Source organism: Chlamydotis macqueenii, chromosome 11 (genome assembly GCF_036417535.1).
Source record: "Chlamydotis macqueenii isolate bChlMac1 chromosome 11, bChlMac1.mat, whole genome shotgun sequence".
Taxonomy (NCBI): domain Eukaryota; kingdom Metazoa; phylum Chordata; class Aves; order Otidiformes; family Otididae; genus Chlamydotis; species Chlamydotis macqueenii.
Window position 1 is genome coordinate 14,471,675 of NC_141566.1, and position 22,823 is coordinate 14,494,497.

The following is a 22,823-nucleotide window of genomic DNA, read 5'->3' on the forward strand; positions in this document are numbered from 1 at the left end:
CGCAATAATTATCTGCCACTTTATGTGCACTGAAATTAAAGTGAGCAGGTTAACTTAAGCCTGAAAGATTAACTCTAAACTTGAAAATAGAATTTGATGGTGCATGATTAAACCTCAAATTCTGCAATCAGGCAGGAGTTATTGGAGCAAGAGCATGTTAACTTTGTAACAGCAGGAAGTTTTATGAAATCTTCCTCAAAAAAAAAAAACACTCAAAAAAAGCGCACTCACTGTAAAACACCGTTTTGCTCTCCTTCTACAAATCTTTATGATTTACTTTTGAGTCAATAACTCACTAAAATTAACAAGATGAAATTATGTTTTGACAAGTTCCAGAGCTGATGAACAGATTTTCAAATCACGAATCCAGCTTCACCTCATTTTTCCACCACAGCTGACAGTCGAGAAGTGAATCATCCGTTCCTTCTGGCCTTTGTGTATTTTATCAAATGCTACAGGGAACAACTAACTTTAATTCTCTCAAGTAATTTCATGAAATGCCAAACTTAATGTTCTTTCACACTTTAATAAAATTAAGTTCTGCACGAAAGAAAACATCCGTCTAGCCAAGCTCAACCATTTTGACCATATGTTGCCACCAGATCAACCTAACCAAAACAGATCTACTATATGTAATTTTGTTACTCGAAATACATATAAAATATACTACTGAATAAGCTTTCCATCGTTCCTTGGCAGCACACAAGGTTGTCTTCTGCATATGGCTTGGGTCCCACCTCACCGAACAGATGGGTGCGATGGCTATGGCTCATTTAGGATAAATAAAGGAGCTTATTTGTCCCCAGAGCCAAGGATCTGAAACGATTGCAATCCACCCAGAGGACAGGCACATGCAAGTCACACGTGTCCAAAATTTCGTGGAATCCAGGGGAGCTTTGCAAAGCTTCTGAAAGAGGCTGAACATCCAGGACTGCAGCAAGAGCAGGCCCAGAAGCTGCAGACCTGAGGCTCTGAGGGGATAAAAAGCATCTCTAGGTTGAAGACTGAGAAAGGGTGAGCGAGGAAACTGTTCCCACTGGTCAATTCTCTCCTACGCTGAGGAAAACAGGGCTTGGAGACCCTGTATGTATTCAAAAGGACACACAGAGATCTCTGGCTTTACTGTCAATCTCCCCACCTTGGCTAAACAGCTCAGAGGACCCTGAATTTTGGGTAACTGGTCAAAAAGGAAGTCACTCCCTTTGGACAGAAGTCAGACACCTGCAAGCTTCTGGTTTCTCCCAGGAAACCAGAGTTGTCAGGATGCCCCCAAGCTCCTTCCGCACAACAAAACTCCAGGGGAAAAAAAAAAAAAAACAATAAACAAAACAAAACACCAAATTTTCATCATAGCCACTGACAGAGGCAAATCTTAAGTAATTCCACCAAAGTCAACAGGCCTGAAGCAAACAGAGAACACGATCCCTGTGATAATACACCAAATCCATAAAACCTCCATTTTTGTGTACAGATTGGCTTTTTAAAAACTGTTCAAAGCACCCAAGGTACTATTTGAGCCCTGCTTAAGTCAGCAATGACAGCAGGATCCACCAGCTCCTCCACCCCACAAGGACATCACCCAAGGTCAGGCAGCCTGCAAGCTTGAAGGACATCTCCTCCTCCTCCTCCTCCCAAAAACTGAGCATCTCCTCCCCTCACGCCTCTCCCGGGAACAGCACCCACCAGAGCCATCCTAGAGTCAACGAGGCTGCTCTACGTGCAGCTGCAAATGTTTTATTTATTCTGAAAATTCAACCAACACAGCTGTGCGACCTGAAAGATGACTCAGTGGAGTTCGCATCTTACTGCAGGCAATCACGTTTATTATAATAAATAACTATAAATAAATAATGAGGTTGCTTAACAGGGACATGGGTAACCTGTCTAGACAATCGCGGAGGTGACGTACTCTGCACTGGAATGTCATCCAGAATTCAACAATAGGTCTTGATTAAAAATATTATTTCTTTTTAAAAAGCAGGGCAATGATTGCTTATTTAAAAACACCAAAGCCTGCCTGTCAGCTCTCCTGGCATGCACCTAGCAAGCTCAGCTGCCAACACCCCACTCTCTAGCAAGGCTTCCCTGCAGCAGACCCTTAGAAAGATCAAGCAAACACTCTAACATGTAGAATTTCTCATCATTTACTGCCACGTAAAACAAATTGTCCTATCTGGGGCAGCAAAGGCCGGCCTGCCCATGGCACAGCAGCACCCTGCGAGCATCACCCAGGCCTTGTGGCTGTGCTGCACGGGGAGAGCACCCCTTCCCCTCCTCTGGCATTTCACTGCCTGCCTCATGGAGAAAACTAATAGCTGGAACATGTGACCTTAATTAATTAGCAGACCCAGTGGAAAATGCCAGCTCCGCATTGTCACTGCCTGCTTTCAAGGACCCTCTGCCTGCGTCAGCAGGACAGAGGCTGGGTCCATTAACGTCTGCTCCAGGATAAGGACAGATGACGCAAGAGTGGCTTTAGCAACCTGGTCCAAGAGCGGCAAGGTCCAAGATGAAGGAGTAACCTCCTGGGAATGGGTTTCTGGTGAAGGTCTTCCCTCCCCATAAACACTTTTCTGACGACTCTGCAACGGGCTCTAGGAAGAAGAAGGCACCACGAACAAAGCTAAGGTCAGCTGGAAAGGGAGAGCGAGCAGATGGCTGCCTGCCACCTCACCGATCAGCAAAATCATTCACTTCAACTGCATCGCGAAACATTTCCTCCCTTCCTCCTCTCTCCCTTTAGCCGCCTGCTTCCATCAGTGAGCCGCGTCCATTTAGGTTACAAGACCCATTTAGCACCTTGTGGGGAACAGCTGGGAAAGCAAACAAATGAAAAAAAAAACCAAAACCTCAGACCAGTACCTTTCCCAATGACTCTGAAATCCTACAGGCAGCTGCAACAAGCAGTACCTCTCTGGAAGTACACAATAAAAAAACAAACAAAAAAAACCAAAACAAAAAAAACCACCCCCCCCCCCCCAAAAAAAAACAAAAAACCCAACCCCACCATTTCTTATTCTATAAAAATATCCCTTGTCCCCAAACCAGGCCTGCAGTTACAACCAATTCCAATAACAAACTATCAATACTGGGCAACACTCTTCAGGAACAGATCTCCCTCAGTCCCCCAAGCCGAGCATCTGCCCTTAGAGGAAAATCCCAGCGCTGTATGGAAACGTCCAGAAGTAAATTCTGCAAGCGGCGGCTCTGCTCACATTTGCAGGATGGCCAGGAGGAGCTCGGTCAAGGCTCAGACACGCGTCTGGCTTGCAGGACAGATGCACCTTCACACGTGCACTGCTTCGTCCGTCGGGTCCTAATGTTTGCTGAAATTCTAGTGCGTCACTGAGATGAAAAACCACAATCACAGCTGCATGGTGCAATTTCCAGTTTTAGTTCTATATCAGGGAATAAAACACCTTGTAGTTTAGGAACTACATTTCTGCTTTTTTTTTTTTTTAAAGTACTGTTACTGGTTCCACCTCTACACCATTAAGACACATCCAGATGCTGTGTTAAGCCTGTTTCAGATACCTGTATTGAATAACAAAATAAATCCCAAATAGGTTATGTTTTTTTTTTCAGGGGACACAACCTTACCAACTTCAGCTCCTCTTTTTAAAAGATCAAGTTCCTTCGGTATGCACCACACGTTGGATCTATAATGCTAATCAAATTTCTCCAGGTAGAGACAGAGTTTATAAATTAATCTTGGGTAAAATAAATACATCAGCCAATCTTGGAACAAACATTCCCGCCCCTGATTGAGCTAAATTCCAGGGCTGCGCGCCCTGCATTCCAACAGGGTGAAGTGGCAGGAAAGATGCGCGCTCTCCCCGCACGCAGCACAGCACATTTGCATCAGCGTGACCTCACAAGGGACAATGCTTGGGCAGGTGGCAGGACGAGACGCTCTGTCACATGCACAAGTGGAAGCTGCTTCGCTGCTCCTTCACACCTCCTCACCCAAGCCGCGAGCCAGCAGGGCTGCAGGTTTCGGCTGCAAACTCCCTGGTCCAGGCGCTGGGATGACTTGAGTACGCGGCCCCGCGCCGAGGGGCCCGAACCATGCCCTCCGAGGCTCCTTGGACGCTCTGAGGTATAAATAAGTGCCCACAAGTTGTACTTTCCCGTTTTATGCTAACTACAGGCACCTGTGAGCAGCGATCAATAGTAGTCTGTGCCATACCCTACGAACCCTAAAATGTTAAGTGCAGGAACCATGGCAGACAAGACATTACGGCATTTCTACAGGCTGAACTCCTATATCAAAAGCTATTTATACCCTAACTCGGCAGAGCCGAAGCGTTCATCTGCTAACAAAATTGGCTGGGTGGTTTAAACAGGACCCAGTTGGCAAAAGTACAAGCAACCATGCTGCCCAATTTCAGGGGCAGCTCTACACTAAGCCAGCTCCCAGTGCAACCGGTGCAAAGAAAACATGTGAAAGCTGCATCTAAGCAGCATATAAGGGCAGAAAGTGCATCCCAACCCATTGGGAAGACGACATTTCTATCCCCAAAATAATATTGTTTATACTCATTTTATGTCAGTGCTCATCCCAGGTGGAGTGGGTGCCACGCAGAAGAGGGCACAGAGCTGCCCACCAGCCAAGGCGAGATCCTCCTCACCCACCCACTCGGGAAACGGGGGAGCAAAGGCTCCTCTGATCGCATCCCTCCCACCCACCCAGGGCAGACTGTACCCCCCACCATACCAACGTCAACCCTCCTGCTCGGCTGTGCCACAGCGCAAAGTCTCGGTTAGTGGCCACCGACGCCCCAATTTATCATCCTTTGAAGAGAGAGCTGAAGTGTGTACTACACACCTGACAGGCTTAAGCAGACATCATTTGTTGTTGCAGTAGGTATGGCTCAAAGAGAAGTGCTTTCCTCATTAAATGAAAACACAGAGGTCCAAATCTCTGCCTACAATTCCACAGTGAAATTCCCTCTTCTCCACCATGGGCATGATAGGATTGCCAATTAATTAAAAAGTGAAAGCAGAATGCGATGTGACACTAAAGCAACTAAACAGGAAAAAAAGTCATAAGAGCGGGATGAACGTTGTCTACTTGAAAAAAAAAATAGTCCTTTAAAAGCAGTAGTAAAAAACTGTGGGTACCAGATTTGATTTTAAGAAAATGTTAGAAATTACACATATGCTCAGTTAGGCTGCCAAGAGAAATTAGGTTAAAAGAAAAAAGTTTTAAAAATACACTTAGAAAGCAATGATATTGTTCTGGTTTATGTACTATCACTCCTGTACACTGCTGCATCACAGAACGCTTCAGAGATCACAAAAAGCCCTCCCATCGCCAAAACGAAGCCCAGCAAATAGCTAATGGTAACAGCTAAAGCAAGATGTGGAAGCCCAGTTCGAAAAACGAAGAATGACAAAAACCACACACTTGTTTAACAGCCCTGGCCAGGCGGCCGAGCGCTGTTCCCAGGCTCCGCTCCCAGCAGACTGCTCCGTGGAGCAGGGGCAAACCAGGAATCACTAATGATGAGCGTTTAAGGAGGATGCAGTGACATTTCTTTGTAAGGCTGGAGCACTTTGTAGGTATCACGCTGGCTTTTAACCTCTCATCCCATCGTACAACTCTAATGAGTTTTGTGGTCACAGCATTAACCATGTGGAAAACAGCTGACATGGCAAAAACCCCGCTCTTATCATTAAAGCTAACCGGATCCTGTACTTCGACCAAGTTAAGACAGAGCCGGTGTGGGGCATGAATTATCTCCTTCCTAGGGAGGCCAGCCCTCTGGGGAATGGGGGTCTTTGTTCAATCAACAGGATGAGCATCGCTTTCTCCAACAGGGACAAGTCGGGCCACAAAAGCATCACACCTGCAAAGCCTACAGCATATGTGACGGGGAGCGCGCAGATTTCAGCTATGCAGGAGCTGGGCAGCACGGCAGATAAAGCTGGGATGAAACCTGACAGCACTCCAGGATGTAGAGGACAGGCAGCGTGGGTCCACTCCAGGTCACAGCATGCCCTTTGACATTTTCAATGTCCTTCAGATGCCTCCACTAGCAAGCCGACGATGAGCTGACAAAGGCACAACTGCAAGCACAAACTCCTTCCCCAGGTAGTTCAGACTCCCGGTGACCTCGTGGCCATGCTACAGCTCCTGTAAAACTCCAATTTCAATGCAAAATGGAGTGCCTCTAACGTTACCTCTTCTAAAAGCTTATCTTGTGCTCTTAAAGGAAAAAGGACCCCAAAGTAACCTTCTAAACCAAAGGGAATGAAAGGGTTTATAAACTGTTCAAGTTTCTGGGTAGCTGGTAAGAAGAAGGTCTGACTGGAATTAGCTAAAAATTCCTAGATGTTTTAGAAAGCTTTACTAGTGAACTCAGCTATCGATCAGCACACTGACCCCCTCATGCTTGAATTTCAATATCTCCTCCAGGTACTGATAAGGAACTCCAAACCAAGGCCAAATCTTAACAATCCCAAAGAATGTTCTTTTTACAATGTGCTATTAAATCATTGCCATTAAAATACTGGCAGTGAAACACCTTCAGGTATCCTGTGGGCACCTCTAGCACCAACCACTGCAGAAACAAATATGCCCAGAAAACAAAGACGACCGAGGAGCTTTGGGATGCCCAACTGCACGAGCTCGTCCCTTAATCCAAATTTTGTTCTGAGACTCTAAGACACACAAATTTAATGGGATTTACTTGTTCATCCTCTAAATCTCAGGTTTAGGCATTTCATTTTGACAGTCTCCACCCTGAGCTTAAAATCTGTGACACAGAGCGCTGCAACAGCCTTCGGATGAACTCACTTTCAACTCCCAAGCAGAGAGCAAGGAAACACGCAGCCCTGCGGGTCATAAAGCCTCCACTCAGCAAACAAAAACCAGCAAGAGGCTGCCCAATTCAGAGCAATAATTTCCACCGCAGGAGGCTAGAGAAGGTGCAGCTTAAGACACCGCACACAGCTCTAGCTGGGTCGGATGCAGGAACCGGCAGCCAGCTACAACAAGCTGGTAGTTATCTCGGGGAAGATGAGATATTTCGAAAGCTAAAGAGAGGAAACAGTTTTTCCTCAAAGGCTGCAGTTAAAGCGGGTGCCTATACGCAGTTACGGTAAGTGAAAATGTCCGTTGACACCTCTGTTATACAAAAGTTGCTTTAATTACTGGTTGCAGCTCTACAGCCTACGGTGCCTTCTTCAAGGAACCTGCAGGAACATCTCCACTACCATTAACAAAGACAGTGGTCCAGGTCTGGAGGAGAGCGGCTCTTTGCCGGCCGGGAGCAGGCGGCTGTCCTGTGGCAGCGCCGGAGCCCCACAGCTGGGATCTGGGCCTGCAGCATGTGGGCCTGTCCTGCTCCAGCTCCATCAGCCGCTGCCTCCAGCGGGAAGGAAAACAAGCACACCAGCCCTCTGTCACCACCAAGCTTCTGGATTTTAATGAAGCAGGAAGAAAAAAGGCTAAAACTCTACAGGGAAAAACTGCCTGCTGGTTTGCTTCTTACAGCCAGTCACTCCTCCAGCCTCTGCCTGTCCCCTCCAAATTGCTTTTGTATTTTGCTGCACAAAATGTCTTTTTCTTTTCTGGGAGGCTGGAGGACCATCTCGCAGAAAGGATGACTGGATTTCACAATATGTGGTTTTGAAGGTTGGTGTTAAATTTGACACTGTAGGTCCGAAGTAATTGTGACTAACCACTAAATCACCATGTGTAATGGATTCCCCCGAACATTTATAGCTAACGGTTCCATTATGCTCTAATCTGGAAAACATCTAAACGACTCTCCACAAAAATTAGAGGGGAACATAAACGTCTTGATAAAAACAAGATTCCAGAGATACTCCACTTAACCACAGTGACTTCTGTAATATAATGTCTAGTGCAATAACATCCATTACTGTGCAGTCATTTGCTATTTGATTTTTAAACCTACGCTTCAAGACATCAATCTAGAGGGCATCATGTCTATGTGACAGGTGAAACAATCAAGAACAAACCTCTAGGACAGTGCTGGGAGCTGCAAGGAGGAGGGAGAGGTAGCAAGGGAGCCGAGCAGCACCAAGAGGCTGCCTGGCAGCTGCGGATGGAAGCTGCCTCTCCCTGCCAGCAAATGGGAAACACAAAGTTGCTCCTATGCTCCTGGATGCTCAATCCCTGTACCCCATTCAAATCAAAATCCCTCAGCCCATAGTAAAAACACTGAGCTGTAAGAATTGTCTGTTGCTCAGCTTCATCCCCTTCCTACGTCCTTGATTTCCAGACTCCGAAGGTCTGGGGGTAACACAGCCCCGGAGGGAGAAGCACCACCTTAGAGATCCTGCCTGTCCTCTATTGTCTAGAGAACAATGCCAGTTTGGTGGGGACAGAAAAAGGGCTTTATGCAATCAAAACCTGCAATAAAATAATAGAATTGGCTAAGCAGACAAGAAGCAAAAGAGAGAAGCGTTACTGATTCATTACTTTTTTCCTGGAAAAGCCTGAACTGTGGTTAAGTGGAGTACAAGCTGAAATTTTCCATTAGTGAAAAAAAAAAAAAAAAAAAAAAAAACAAGCCAGCTTGTTTACAGAGAGAAGGGAAAAATCCCTCAGGTTAGTGTTCAAGTATAGCAACAACAAGTTTTACCACAAAATCTCTGCTAGACAGACACCTTGCTCCCAGCCCAAGGAGCAGTGGAGCTTGCAAACAGGCTGCTCTTGTTTAACACAAAAACCATGCAGAAAATAAAAACCAATAAGAGAGCCTCAATCTTCAAACAGGGAAGGGAACAGACACAGCCTTTCGACATTCCTCCCAGCATTTTTTCCTCCAGTCTCCCTGCCTGGGGGGCACATGAGGAGGGAAAGCAGGTGGTAAGGGAAGAGCCTGCTGGCCCGTGCGCACCAGGGGATGCGGCTGCTGTAGGTGACCCCAAAGAGCTCAACGATGCTCACAGCCTGGAGCAATCTTACCTTACTCTGGGCCAGGGATACAGGCATCAGTCTAGACCAGGGACTTAAAACCACTTCACCACCACACCTTCCTGGGTTGTGCTGTGCGCTCCTACGCCACAACCAAGGATCAAAGCCAAGCGATGCAATAAGTGACTGCAGCACATCCCAGCCCTGGTACCTGCATTAAAGTGAAGGACTTCACTTTTGTTCTTAACAGAAAGGGATGTTTCATCTCAGCTGCTCAAACAAAGATGAAAAACAACGTGTAAAATAAAAGGATGTTGTCTACACGAGCTAAAAAGACTGCATTCTGCTCCCCCTTCTCCAAACATACCAAACTGACTCCCATCAGCTAGCACGGTGCAGATTTTAGGACCACTTACAGCGGCACAGGTCATGCCCTTGGGACAGAAGATGCTATTCAGCACCTAACAAACCTACCAGACCCCAAAAGAAAGCACGTCTCCCAAGTCCTGTAATAGAGCCCAACACAAACTCCCACAAATTCAAAAAAGGCAATGACTTCTGGCAGCCCAGAACCACAACCGCTGCCCTGATATCACGTCCCAGATGCCCACTTTCCCTCTCCATATAAAATTAAATCACTCCTCTGCCGTAATCAAAACTGTTAGCTGCATTGCAAAAGATGCAGCCCTAGGATGGGCGAGCCACATGCAAATGCTCACGTGTCCAATGACTCCTCCCTGCCCCCTGTGCTTGGAGGGAGGAGATGAGGTTTCCACCCCAAAACTGTCCTCAATAAGGAAACAAGTTCTAGGTAAGCTGAATATGCAGAGGGGAAAGTCACAGGAAAGCCGTTTGGTAATGCCTGCTGTCGAAAAAGAGCAACTTGCTTCACAGACTGTTTTTGTTTCTCTTGATGAGCAGATTTCAGCTGGAGTATCTATCGTCACGAGATATCAGATCTCAGGGTTAACCAACCTGCCCTCCGTGATAAGCAACAGGTACATGTATTGGGATTCCAGTATGTACTGTGAGACATAAATATCCCTAAAAAGATCTTTTAATCACACGAGTAAAGAGACGAGGATTTTACTTATCTTGATAGAGCACTATATAAAACATTAAATATTTTTACCATAAGGAGAAAAAAATAAAAGTATGACACTGTACTTCACACCCATAACTCTTCTGTGAATACACAGGTTTACTGCAGGAAGCAATTCACCTTCCTGACTTCAGGGGATACATGAGGAAAAGCAGAAGCAAAACTGCCCTGCTAATTCCAGGAAAATAACATAACATGACAGGAAAAGCAAAAACAACCCTTTAGACAAGAAACAAGGGACCCTTAGATCCCTTAAAAAAGCCTGTGTTTGCAGTTTCCGAAGTACAGCTAATTTGCAACATTTAACACACAAGTTGTCATCAGCCTTCAACCTCAATTTCCAGACCTCAGCCGTACCCGGGAGGGCAGCAGGATGGGCTGAGCACGCGATGAAATCCTCCAGCACAACTCCTGAGCCGCCGCAGCCCAGGCAGAGAATCTGCTTATATATTTTACAAATAACCGGATCCTTCCATAATCCAGGCTCTGAGAAATTTTTATCTTGCCATGAGCTCAGCTATTCTTAAATCCTTTCTGTGTCTTTTTTCCTCTGTGCTGCCTGATACACTGACCAATTTTCTAAAAGAGATTGGCTGACGGGAGGTCTGGATTCAGTTCAGATGGAGCTGGCCTCTCCTAGATGCTGGCGGAAAAGAGGTCTAAAATTCACCTTTTCCCCTACACCCTCAAACCAAAGCTGCCCAGGAAAGGCGTCTGTTCCTACAGCCTCCTCCCGAGAGGCCTGGCTGTTGCGCAAAGTCTGGAACAGCTGTTGCTCCTGGTTCTCCAGGTCCCCAACCCAAACCCGATACGCTAGCTGGGACGGACACCGTCACATGGACGCATCAACTTACCAAGCTGCTCTCTAGGTCCCTGGGCCTTGCAACATCTCAATTTTCACTGGTCTCAGCAAGTCTCCAGACCCTCTGCTTATCTTGGTGCATGCGCGGCTGCAGCGTTGACCAGTCGCAAATTGTAGGAAAAGGAGGATTACAGCGGAGAAAGCCGGTATCCCAAAGGAGAGCAATGAATTATGAAATCCCAACTCTGCAGAGCAGGAAACTTCACCACCACGGGGCAGCAAGAGGTGCTCATGCCATTAGACTGACCCTCGTTCTGCAAAGCGCTTAGCAGTACCTTTAAGCACTTAAATATATTGCTTAAGCAAATACTTAAAGAACTTTTGTTCACACAACAGCATTCAGGCTTGACAAGAGATAGTTTGTGCATCACTAGGCTCAAGATGCGCACAATCTCCTTCCAATCCCTTCTCCAGAAATATCAGCACTGCTCTCAGTTACATCCCTTCAGTTAAACATCCTGATTATAAATAAAACATTCGGAGCCGATTTTTCCAAAAGCTGTACTGTACCAAACCTCAGGTCCAATGCACTTAGCCATTCTCGTATTTCCTGCTGACTGTATTTCTAGCAAAACTGCAACTTTTTCTTGCATGCAGCAGCACACTGAATATGCTGCAAAACAACAGGGGATAAGACAGCTTGCAGAACTATGCCCTCGTCAAAATTCATCCCTAGTCATCGCCCTCTTCTTCAGCTGTTCTGCATCACTGCTAGCAACCTGCCAACTCCAGGCTCCAGCAGGTATTATCAGCTGAACCTCAGCACTACCCCATAAATCTAACTCAGCAAGGAAGTTGCCTCTACCCATAAAAATTCTGGGAGCGCTCATATTCCACACCCCAGAACGCTGCTGACAGCCAAAACGCAACTAGCAGCACGGAAAGTGAGTCAGTAGCTTCTCAGGAGAAGCAGCTGCAGGTGCAGCTACTCTCTTCATTTGTTTTCTCTGCCTCTCCTCTGGAAAAGGGATGAAAAGAGGCATTTATAACTCTGCTTTGCAAAATGCATCAGTTATCTTCAAGAAGATGGGCTCACCTGGGGTCTGTCCGACCTGTTCCAGAAGCAGGAGTGGTTTAAACGGTTATATAGGATAGTTTTGCAAAATAACAGTGTTCAACAGATATAAGGAACCAACTAAAGCTTCTCTTAGGTCTCTGCCTTCTGATGGCCTAATCCTCTCCGCTCTGAGCAGATGCAGCCTTAATGGTCACCCATTGCCAGCAGAGAAAGCAAAAGCTTAAAGCAGAGCAGCAATGTTCCACTCCTGCTGACGTCGGTCCAGACACCTGGTGTTAGATACTGAATGTCTCCCACTCAGGAGAGCAGGTCCCAGCTTTTCTCACCGCATTTTTCTAAGAGCCAGAGCAGCGGGCTCACAACCGTTACCTTCAGGGCACCACGCTTTAGGACAATTGTACCGCGCTCTGATGTTCCCAAGCTGTTCCTTCCAAAGAGTGAAGTCAGAGATGGCTTCATCCACAAAAGGGGATGAAAACTCAATCGTGCAAGAGCCCTGGCGTGAAAGCACAGAGCGCTGTGACCACGTGCCAGCTGCTACACAGTCCGGGAGCTTGCTTCTTCCCTTACCGGGAAGGGAACCAACACCACAGCCCCCAAAGACACTGGCACGGGGCAACGCGCGTGGCATGCTGGAGTCACCTGTCAGCACAGTACCTTGGTTTTATATTTTAAAATTACAGCTTCCCTGAATTCAAACTAAATGCTTGAAAATATTTCCAGTGCCGCTACCTAAGATCAGTCACAGATAGGCAGCAGAGCTACTAAAAGCAGCCAGGCCCGGAAGTCCTACATCCTTCACAGAGACATAGAAAGAGATCCTGATGCAAGGAGCTGAATTACACAGACAAGGCAGAGGCTGAGAGGAAGAGGGCAGGGTGATGGAGACAGGACTCATTCCCAGTGTAAAGTCCTGGCTTCTCTAATCCCAATCCCACGTTCAGCCACCACTTTTCTCCCATGTAGATCAGAGCCAAGAAGACAGACCCCAGCAGCACCTACCATCAGAAAGCCAAACAACTGACCTTCAAGTCAACTTTATTTGAAAGCCAAAACTCTACTCCACGTTTTATTGATGTAAAGTTACCAGAAATCACCAAAATAAAAACCAAACCCAACTACCGAAGTTTCAGCTAAAGATGCACTGGTAGGAAAAAAGAAAATGTAATGAGGAGATCATACCAACACAAAAGCTTTTTCTCTTAGCAGAGACTGACTTGGAGCACACAAGAACTGAAGGACTTAAAACCTAATTTATGCCATTTACATTTTTGCAGTCACTCAGCTATCACCAGGCAGACACATCCTGTTGTGTCTGACATTTTCTTGAGTGCTTTTGTCTTACTCCTTGGTGCTACCACTGTACTGATTAGACTCAACACCCCCACAGAAAAAAACAAACAGCTCCATGAAATGCAGAAGCCATGGAACCATCCTCCTCCCCATCTACAGTTGGTGACCTCAGTTCCAGGAGGAACGAAGCCCACCGCTCTTCCGGAAGCATTGCACAGACAGATGGCTTCACCCACGTCCAGCCCCACTGAAGTCCTTGCAGGCAGGGCCGTGGGAGGATGACTCCCGCAGCATCTTCCCTCTCAAGATGAGTTAGCTGCTGCCAAAGAAAGGGAGAAAGTTAGCACCTGGTAGATTTTGCTCAAGCAGGACAAAAACATGTTCCTAGTAACTTTCTCTAAACCATCAAGAAAAAAAAAAATACCAACCACCAAAAAAAAAAACCAACCCACATAAAAACCCCAGCCTCAGAATGGCTTGGGATTGCTCCAGGGAATAGCTTTCCCACAGGCGAAAGGAAATGCTCTCCTCTCAGTCACCCTGAAAAAGCAGCTCTCAAAGGCAGCTTCTCTGGCTTTGACCAAGGAAACACTGTTTTTCTTAACAGAGGGGTTAAAACAGTTGCTTTACCCTGAACACAAGGAAGCCTGGAGAAAATAATCAGCGGCAGAGAGTGCTTTACTCATTTGATTTGGGTGTTTGCTGAAGGATCCCACAGTTCAAATAGCAGTCTGAATGAGCAGATTCCCACTGCTGGGAGCATCACAATGTTTTAATTTATCCAACACAAAAATGGAGTGAAGGAAGAACTGATCTTCCAGCTACTTGGACCTCTAAAACCATCAAAACTTCTCAGTCCTTTTGATTTTGGGAAATTAGGAGCATTTGCTACAAGGATTTCATGAAAGGCATAGTCTTCTTCATGCTTTTATGGAGATGTGCAAAACCATTTAATGCTGCAAGATTATCTCCCTCATAGCTGCTGTATTTAGTTACACAACATCAAAAGTTTGGCTCCTTCAGAGTGGGATAAGCAGCTGAGAACCAAGAAGTAACATGATTTGAGTCTTACCCCTAATGGATCTTCTGACTTATAGGTCTCTAAAGACTAACGATTTTTTTTTCAAGACTAAATAAATGGAGATTTCACTCAATGCTGTATATAAGCAATATCTTAAGTGGATTCTGCCTTTAAAAGCATGAACAGCTGAGGAGGAAGGCTAGAGTCAGGGAAGATAAAAAAAAGCTGGTCCTAATTGCTACCCACACAGAGATACAGGAGTGGATGGAAATGGCAGGAGCGAGTTCAGTGTTTACCAACAGACTTTTTATTTCAAAACAAAACACCCCACTGGACCTTAAGCACAGGTCCCACCCAATAAACACATATGAGGGAATTAAACATTCATTGTTTACATCAGCAATATCAACTTAAACACACACACAAAAAAAGATCGCTTTGGCTTCTTCATCTCACATTAGCAAATACAATTATCTTTCATTAATTTTACAGAGTGTTCACAGTAGAAATTAAATCATTTCTTCATGTCTGTTTAAGAAAAACTTTACTGTGTTAATTATTCATAAATATCAAAGTCTGCTACTTATTACTCATCACAAATGTGATTCATTTCAATAACGCTTGAATAATTCGGTGCTACCCTATTAGTCCCAGAACACACTGTACAATTGCCAGCATCAGCAAATCAATCACAAACAATAATCCACGCTCGCTCTCCGCTGCCAGGGAAGAAGAAGAGGAGGAAGGCAGGAGCAGTGCTGTCTCCCAACCCTGGGCCTCATGCTGCCTTCATCCTCCCATAACAAAATACAGTCCCACATCTGTCCCGGTTGGCTTTGCTTCCATCCAAGGTGCTGCAAACTCCAACAGGCGCTGCCTGGGTGAGCATCCCAGCCCCAAACTGGGAGCGGGGAACCAGGCTCCCGAGGGAGGAAGGCAGCAGCTGGGGATGCTCCATGGCTTTGCCTCCCCGCAGGTTTACATCTGGGCAGGCAGCTGCCCAGCGATGGGAATTAGCCGATTGCGAAAGGGGAGAGGAAATTAATCCTCGCAAGTATGTAAGAAGCCTACAAGGGTAATTCCAAAAAAGGCTGAGAGTCGTGAGGGCTGCTCAGCCGCAGTAATCCCCGCGGAGCGAAACAAAGCCCAGGCGCCATTTCTACAGCAAAGTGGTTAAATAAGGAATTAGAGTTTTGCATCCTGGCCGCTGGCTGCTCAGCAAGGACAGAGCCGGCCCGATGCTGCAGCTGCACGGCAGACTGGGTGTTACGGGGAGGTGATGAGAGACTGAAAAGTTACTGCAGCAGTAAAATACACTCAAATCTGCTGGAGGTACAGATTTTTGTACTGTTCCCTCAGTTATTTTTAAAAAGACCACAGACACACACACACACAAAAAAATCTCTTAAAGTTGCACCAAGTTACTTCCCCTCCCGCACCCCCCTTCATGAAGTCAAGAAGTCAGCACTGGGCCACGGTTCCCTCCTCCTCGCACTCAGTCGGTGCTCGTGGGGCACACGCAGAGCCCCTCACCAGTCCCCCACCGCCGTGGGCTCCAGCCCCAAGGTCCTGCCCTCATCGGCACTGCAAGACCCACGTCCTCTCAGAAAGATCCATTCCCACATCCCATTTTCAGCCACATATTAATTATTTTGCTTTCTAGCAAGTTACGTGAGCTAATTCAGGCTGACGCCGGACAGAAACGCTGCCTTTATTATTACAGTTGTGGAGAAAGTAAATTAATGCAAAGGATTGCACACAGAGGCCTAATCCATTTGAGGTAAATCAATGCATTGCACATTTAAATTGCTCTGCTTTCCTTCAGAAAAATACATTGAAGTGATTCATTAGGCACTGAACTGTTCACAAGAAACAGACCAATTCTCTTAGGCATGCCAGTGCATCTCCGCTAGTTAAATTTAAAAAGCAATCAAATCTACTAATAAGTCCTTTTTGCTGACATTTACATCAGTAGAGAACATGATTCCTGACAATTCAGATTAAATAAATGAGGGACAAATTAATCTCAGTTAATACGCCTCAGAACTTATGCTCAACTTGTTAAACTTAAAAATCTGTCTTTTAATAAAAATAACTTACTGGTGATGCTTGACTTCCAAGTGCCTTCGATAACCTTTATAAAGGTTCTAAAGTTATGAAGAGGAATCACAAGGCACAATCTGTGTCTATTTTAATACAGTCAAAGCATGTATTTATAGTTTCATTTTAATATTTATAAATTCCCAGGAAAAAAATCAGCAGAAAGGCACCTTTTCAAGAAAAAGTAATCATGTTCGAGTACAACGGAACTGTGCCACGGTGTTCATATTCCCATTCTCTTCTTTAGGGAGGACCAACTCCAGTAACAAATGCAATAAATAGTGCAAGGAATTCTTGCCCTACTGCAATCACTGCAATTTATTTTTGCGACAGCTAACATCATCTATCTACCCACAAAAAAAATATACTCAGAATTTAAAATAAGAGGCAGTAGGAAACCTATACTTTTAAATAACTAAAAGTCAATTTGCAATTTATTGAAGATTTAGAGGAGAACTGAAGAGACCTAATATGGAAAGTGATTTTTTTAAATCCCTTTAAGGTCCTGTAAAAAGTCCAACACTTTATCTGCAAAACCAGTGACATCAATTTAGAAAGCTTTGTAAGCTCAAACTTTAAAAAAAATTACGAACTTAAGTTTCCAACCAAGACCTTCAAGGTCAGCCCCTGTAATGAGATTAGGTGAAGAAACTACTTGTCCTTATGAAAATAATCCCCTGCCCTTCCCCTCAAAGCCCCTTTTTTTGCTCTGCAGGCTGACCCGCCCCTTCCAACTCCCCAAAACCAGACCCAGCTTTGGTCCCACCAGGTGCCAGGCAGAGAAATTCAGCCGCCACAGCGACCTGGTCACGTGCGGGCAGGCAATATTCACCGCGGGTCCATCCCGCAGCCGCAGCAGCTGCCACACCGAATCGAGCAGGGTCATTAGGAAATCCCGCTGATAAATGAAGCGGCATGGAGTCTCTTGGGCCTGGCAGCATCTCTTGCAAATGCTTTGGTTTTTGGAGTTTGGTTTTTTTTTGGCTTTATAATTGTTGCAGAGTCTTTCCCAGGGAGTTTCACCAATGTGCATTTCAAGGGCAGGCAGGCAGGCACCGTCCCGGCGCTCTGGCCACGACCCAAGCTACAGAAGGTCACCCCATCTGCTGGCACATAGCCTCCAGCAGCATCCAGAGGTTTTCAAGTGGTCCACCTCCTGCCGAAGCCTTTATTGTCAACCCTGAGCCACCAGATGCCATGGGACTTCACAGCATCTCTCCTGTCTACAAGGGGTTTAGTGCCAATTTACGGGGCTTAACTCTTCCCCAAATTCCACCACCACAGGTAAAACAACGGAGCTCATCCCCTTGCATAGCTATGTATCACCTTTGTTGTTTCAACAGCAGCTGCTCAGCACGCCTCTCCCCAAGAAATAAATCCCCAAGTGATTTTTTTCCCCCTCCACAGAGAAGCAGCGTACTGGGAAAACCCATCTGCACAGCCCAGACTGCTCCAGCAGCATCCAAGCTCACGCCAGGGCTGATGGCAACGATTCCTGGAGCAAAGCTGGCTTCTTCCCAGGGCTCTGCCATTCGGCTTGCGAAGAGCCGGGCACGCCATGGCGGACCATGGAGCGGATGAGATTTTGCATCTACAAAGCCCACCACTTTTCCAAGAGCGTGAGGATTACTCTGTTCAGCCAACGGAGCACACACAGCAAAGACTTCCAGTTTACTAGGAAACATTTTAACGCATGTTTTCTTTAGATTTTCAATAAGACTTAACTTAGAAGAGTTTCACTAACACGCAGGGACAAGATAGGAACACCCATGCACTGACAGGGGCTTCTGTCCCACATCACAATGACGTGGTGCCAGCACCAGGCCTCCCAAAAACCAGTAGGCACCATCTCTGGTTCTGGTTCAACAGGCTTGTACCAGCAGCATAACATTTTTTCTAATCTCAGACTTTCTGGCTCCAGAGGCAGTTCTGCAAGCTCATTCTCCTCTCAACTGAGAACATTTCTTTCCTTTAATGCTAGCCGAGAGGGACACCAAACGCAGCCCGACCCTTACCCACAGCCACGTCTCTCACCCAACAAGGGTACGAAGCCATGACGCCACTTAAGCATGCAGGTATGTCTATTTCCTCCCATGTCTCATTACATTTTCCAGTCTAACCCCGAGGCCTTTTGTTTCTTGCAACGGTGCCATCAGATTTATTGCTATAGACAAGTTTGGTAGATACTTCCCATAATAATTAGCCAGGGCCAAGCGAAATCTCCATTCTGCGATGCTCTCATGCACAGTTACTTTGGATGCTGCCTCGGTTCAGTGTGCCAAAAGCTTTGAGGCTTCCACAATCAATCAAGTGACCCAAGTCAGTCACTCATGACTAGGAAAAGGCACATTTCTCCTTTCTCACCGTCGATGCCAAGCGGCTGAGACAACCCCCTCCTTTCCACCACCGCCATCAGCCCATCCCACCAGCCTCCCAAGCAGCAAATCTACAGCACCCAAAGCATCAGCTGTGCCTGCATCTTCCTCTTCCTTCTCCCAAGATTTCCAGATGCTGCAGTGGTGAGTGCTGCTGGAGGAACAGCAGACAAGCAGGAACAGAATATGCACCCTGGTGGGACCCAAGGAGGAAAAAAAAAATAAAATTAAAAAATAAAAAAATCCCTCTCTACACACAGAGATTCCTGTTCCTCTGGGGAAGAAGGATAGAGAGACCTACTCAGCTACTTACTACTTATTAAAGAGCACAGGCCATCACTACAGAGGAAAGCAAGTTTTGTGAATCTGTATGCTCATAGACAGGAAAGCACTATTGTGTTAAATCCAAACAACAACAACAAAAATATCACAACAGCCATCCTGAGTATTCCTACTGCTCCAGTGCAGGAATCTGTCTCCAAACCAGCAATTCCCAAATAAAAGAGACAGACTAGCGATGGGATAAGGAGCAGAGGCTGGAGGACGAATGCTGGAGGCAACAAGGCTCTTCACAGGCACACCTTCCAGGCTGATCCTGTTGGATCCCGTCATGGTCATCCTCTGTATGGAGTGCAGGTCCAGGACACGGTATCCTCCAGACTAACAAAGGCTCAGCTTTTAAACAAAAGACAAGGCCCCCACAGAACAGCCCAGCTCACCAGCAGCCTGACAAGCAGACTCTCAGGCCCCACAGGGCAAACCTCCACACAAAGTAATCACACACAGGTGCCAGCTAAAAAGTTTGCTGGAACAACGACCACTCATTTGGGTATTCCCAGACAAGGCTACACAGCCCAGAGACAGTCACGACGGACTGCATTATGTAGCTGCCAAGCAGTTCAAATCACTCCTACAGCAGGCCTGACTTTTTAATCGCCTCTATTACAAATGCAGGAATTCCCACCCTTGCCAAGCCAAGCTTCACTTGAGGAAATCGTCCTCTGCTCCTGACGAACCCTACTCCCCACCCTGATGATGTTCCCCAAATCGGCCTTGCACTCCTCTAAATGCTGCGCCCTTCCTCCCCTCGCCCTCAGCACTACCCCAGCACACACTGTCCAGCACGGTCAGGCCTCTCCCTAAAAACCCCAGGGCAGGAATAGCCAGGCTGGCCCCGCGCAGAGACCCCCATCCCACACCTACTGCTGCTCTGAACACCCAAGAAAGCGCTCGGATCAGCGTCTGCTGCTGGCGCTAGGAATAGGTGCTCATTAACCAGTTGTCAGCCGAACGTTACTAAAATCGAGAATGCAAAATAAAAATAAAGATAAAGATAAGAGATTACACTGGGCAGGACGACTTGAAAGCACTATTGTTCATTTAAGAACTTCTCTTCCTATATTGTTAAACATTCAGAAGTCGCAGTCCAAACAATTGCTTGTCAAGACATTATGGGGAGAATAACTCTAGCAATTAAGCAAGCTGTGTAATTATGTTATTAAAAACTTAACATCATTTTGAAGCCTTTGAGAGAGTAGACCTCTACCTAACACAAAATCATCACAGCTTCATTTTCTTCCCTCTCTCCTGGCTTCAATCCCAAGTCACGAGTCCTAGCAACCTCTCAGAAGCCGGCTATGAGGATGGGCATCATTTGGTGGACAAGGAACCACCGCTCTGAACTCCCGGGCAGGTACAGACAACACTTCTATTTTGACTCAGAAAAGCACATTTGGTAGTCCAACAGAAAAAAACAAACAAACAAACAAAAAACCACCCCAAAAAACTACAAAGCCATAAGCTACAGACAAAAGCTCAGCTCTCCAAGCCTGGCATTCCCTTCCGTCTAAGGTGGTGGGTTCAGGACAAAGAGTCTCCCATTTTTCCGAAGGGCACAACCAAGCACAGATGGAGCTGCCTCTGGGGAAGGGAGGCAATCCCTGCCCCACAGACAGCCCAGGCCCACCTCTGGGGCAAGCTGTTCAGCAAAAGAAAGCGCATGTTATGCAATTTCCATTTCTGCTGACAAACAACATATTTATAGGACAGGTAAAACAAACTACGCAGCCCACAAGGCTCAGCAGCCTGAAATTGGGAAGCCTATAGACCCAAAGGGCAAGGAACTGGCTCCCGATGTTTGCAAATGGGATGTCACCAAAAAATGAGGCAATTACATTTTAAAGCAGTAGGGAAAACAAAAGAGCAGGAATCACAATAGCCAAGTCTCATAAAGAGCTGTTTCCCGGGTACAGGAAGATAACGATGCTAACCATTTTCCTACTAGATGGCAGTGCAGTGTCACGCTATCTAAAAGGAATTCTAGAAAGAAATTGCTTTCTATTTCAAGTGAATCTGTGCTTAGACTTGACTTTAGATAGCATGATACATAACAGTGCCCTCATTGTAAGGGGACCTGCCAAGAGTCTAAAAGCACAATAGGAGCGATACCCTAGTTTCTAATTTCCCAGTGAAAAAATGTGAAAATCGTGAGCTGTTCCCTACAGCTGCGTGCACAGCCACGGACGAGCTACTCGGTGTGCGACAACGGAAGGTGGGCTGCAAGCAAACCGCTCCGGGAGCGGAGGAAGCAGGTCCTGGCTGGGGCCAGCCGGGCTTTGGGAGGCAGGGGCAGGATTTAGGCAACCGCCTAGCTATGGTCAGGCGAGGTTAGCGGCTTGGAGGGATGGAGAGAGCAGTGCCACTAAAATTCAGAATGCAAAAACAAAGCAGAGAAGGTTAGGGCTGAAGGGGGATGCAGGTACTCGCAGGTAACATTCACCCAGACGAGCAGCCTTCACTTTGCAGGGCGGCCATCCGCACCAGCAAAACTTCAGGCGTAACCAGACCGAGCGGCCCAGCAACGCGCCCCAAGCCAGCACTGCAGCCCCCCGCTTCTCCCGAGACAGCGGCGCAGCAGCCGGACCCTACCTCTGCCTCGGCCCAGGACGAGCCGCACCGGGGGGCCCCGGGCCCTGCTCCCGGGGTCACCGCGGCTCCCGGGCCTTCCGCCGCAGCACCCACCACCGCCACAGCCTGCGGGACGCTGTGGAAAAGCCCTCGCCCGCAGCGGGGCGGTTTTGTTCGCTCCGCGGAGCCCTCCCCGCAGCCCGCTCCGGGCCGGGGTGCTCGGCACCGACCACCGCCGCATCCCCGCCACCACCGCGGCCCAACCCGCCGCCCCCCGCACCGGCCCCGCACGGCCTCACCTGGAGGGCCGGAGCCGCACCTCCTTCTTGCTGTCCACCACGGAGGGGACGCAGTTGGTGAGCTCTGTCCAGTCGGCGTGCAGCCCGCAGCTCCAGCCGGTGGAGAAGCGGGAGAAGAGCCAGGTCTCCCGCTTGCCGGGCCGGTGGCAGGTGCACTTCTTCTGCCCGGCCCGGCACTCGCAGGGCTGCTCCAGCTGGATGTTGCGGACCAGGTGCCGGCCGAAGGTGGTGCCGCCCGTCTTCTGGATGTGCAGGAAGACGATCAGGTCGTCCCCCTTGATGTTGAAGTCCACCCGCCGCAGCAAGTCGCCGGCGGAGAAATTGAAACGGGGAACGAAACGCGCCGGGGTCTCGTCCTCCGCTCGGTACGGGTCGGCGGCGGCGGCGGGGCTGAGGGCGCGGAGCCGCAGGAGCTGGCACTCGGTGCCCGGGCAGACGTACTGCAGCACGATCACGGCGAAGAGGAAGAGCATCACCAGCGCCAGCAGCACCTTGTGGGACCGGTCCTCCATCGTCGCCGGGAGCGCCGCGCATCGCCGCCACCGCCGCCGCTCACAGCCGCGGCCGCCGCCACCGCGGGGGGCCGCCCCGGCCGCGCGCCTCCGCCATCGCCCCACCGCCGCCGGCCCTTCCCGGCAGCCACCGCGCCGCCTCCCCGCAGCGCGCCCCCGCCCCGCCCCGCCCCGCCGCTAGGCCACGCCCCCGCCGCTGGGCCACGCCCCCTCCCACCGCCTCCCCGGTACCGGCGGGCACGTGGCCGAGCCGGCTCGCACCGCCAGCGGGAGCGGAGCGCTGCGGCACCGGGGGCTCTGCGCTGCACCGCGCTCCAGGCCTGGCCCGGTCCGGCTGCGCTGAGCCACGCTCCAGCCACGGCCGGGCACCGGACACACCGTGCTCTGAGCACAGCCCGGTGCCGGGGCACACGGCGCTGAGCCGCGCTCCAGCCCTGGACC

At 48.1% G+C, this 22,823-nt stretch overlaps 1 protein-coding gene across 1 annotated transcript in view; it reads right to left on the minus strand.

Moving 5' to 3' along the window:
- The window catches only part of HS6ST2 (heparan sulfate 6-O-sulfotransferase 2), a 131,461-nt gene extending 108,991 nt beyond the window's left edge, over positions 1-22,470 (minus strand). The window contains exon 1 of the mRNA XM_086756597.1: positions 21,871-22,470. Within this exon, the coding sequence (XP_086612723.1) occupies positions 21,871-22,382 (512 nt within the window). The 5' untranslated portion in view covers positions 22,383-22,470. The remainder of the gene's footprint in view (positions 1-21,870) is intronic.
- Positions 22,471-22,823: the final 353 nt, after the last annotated feature.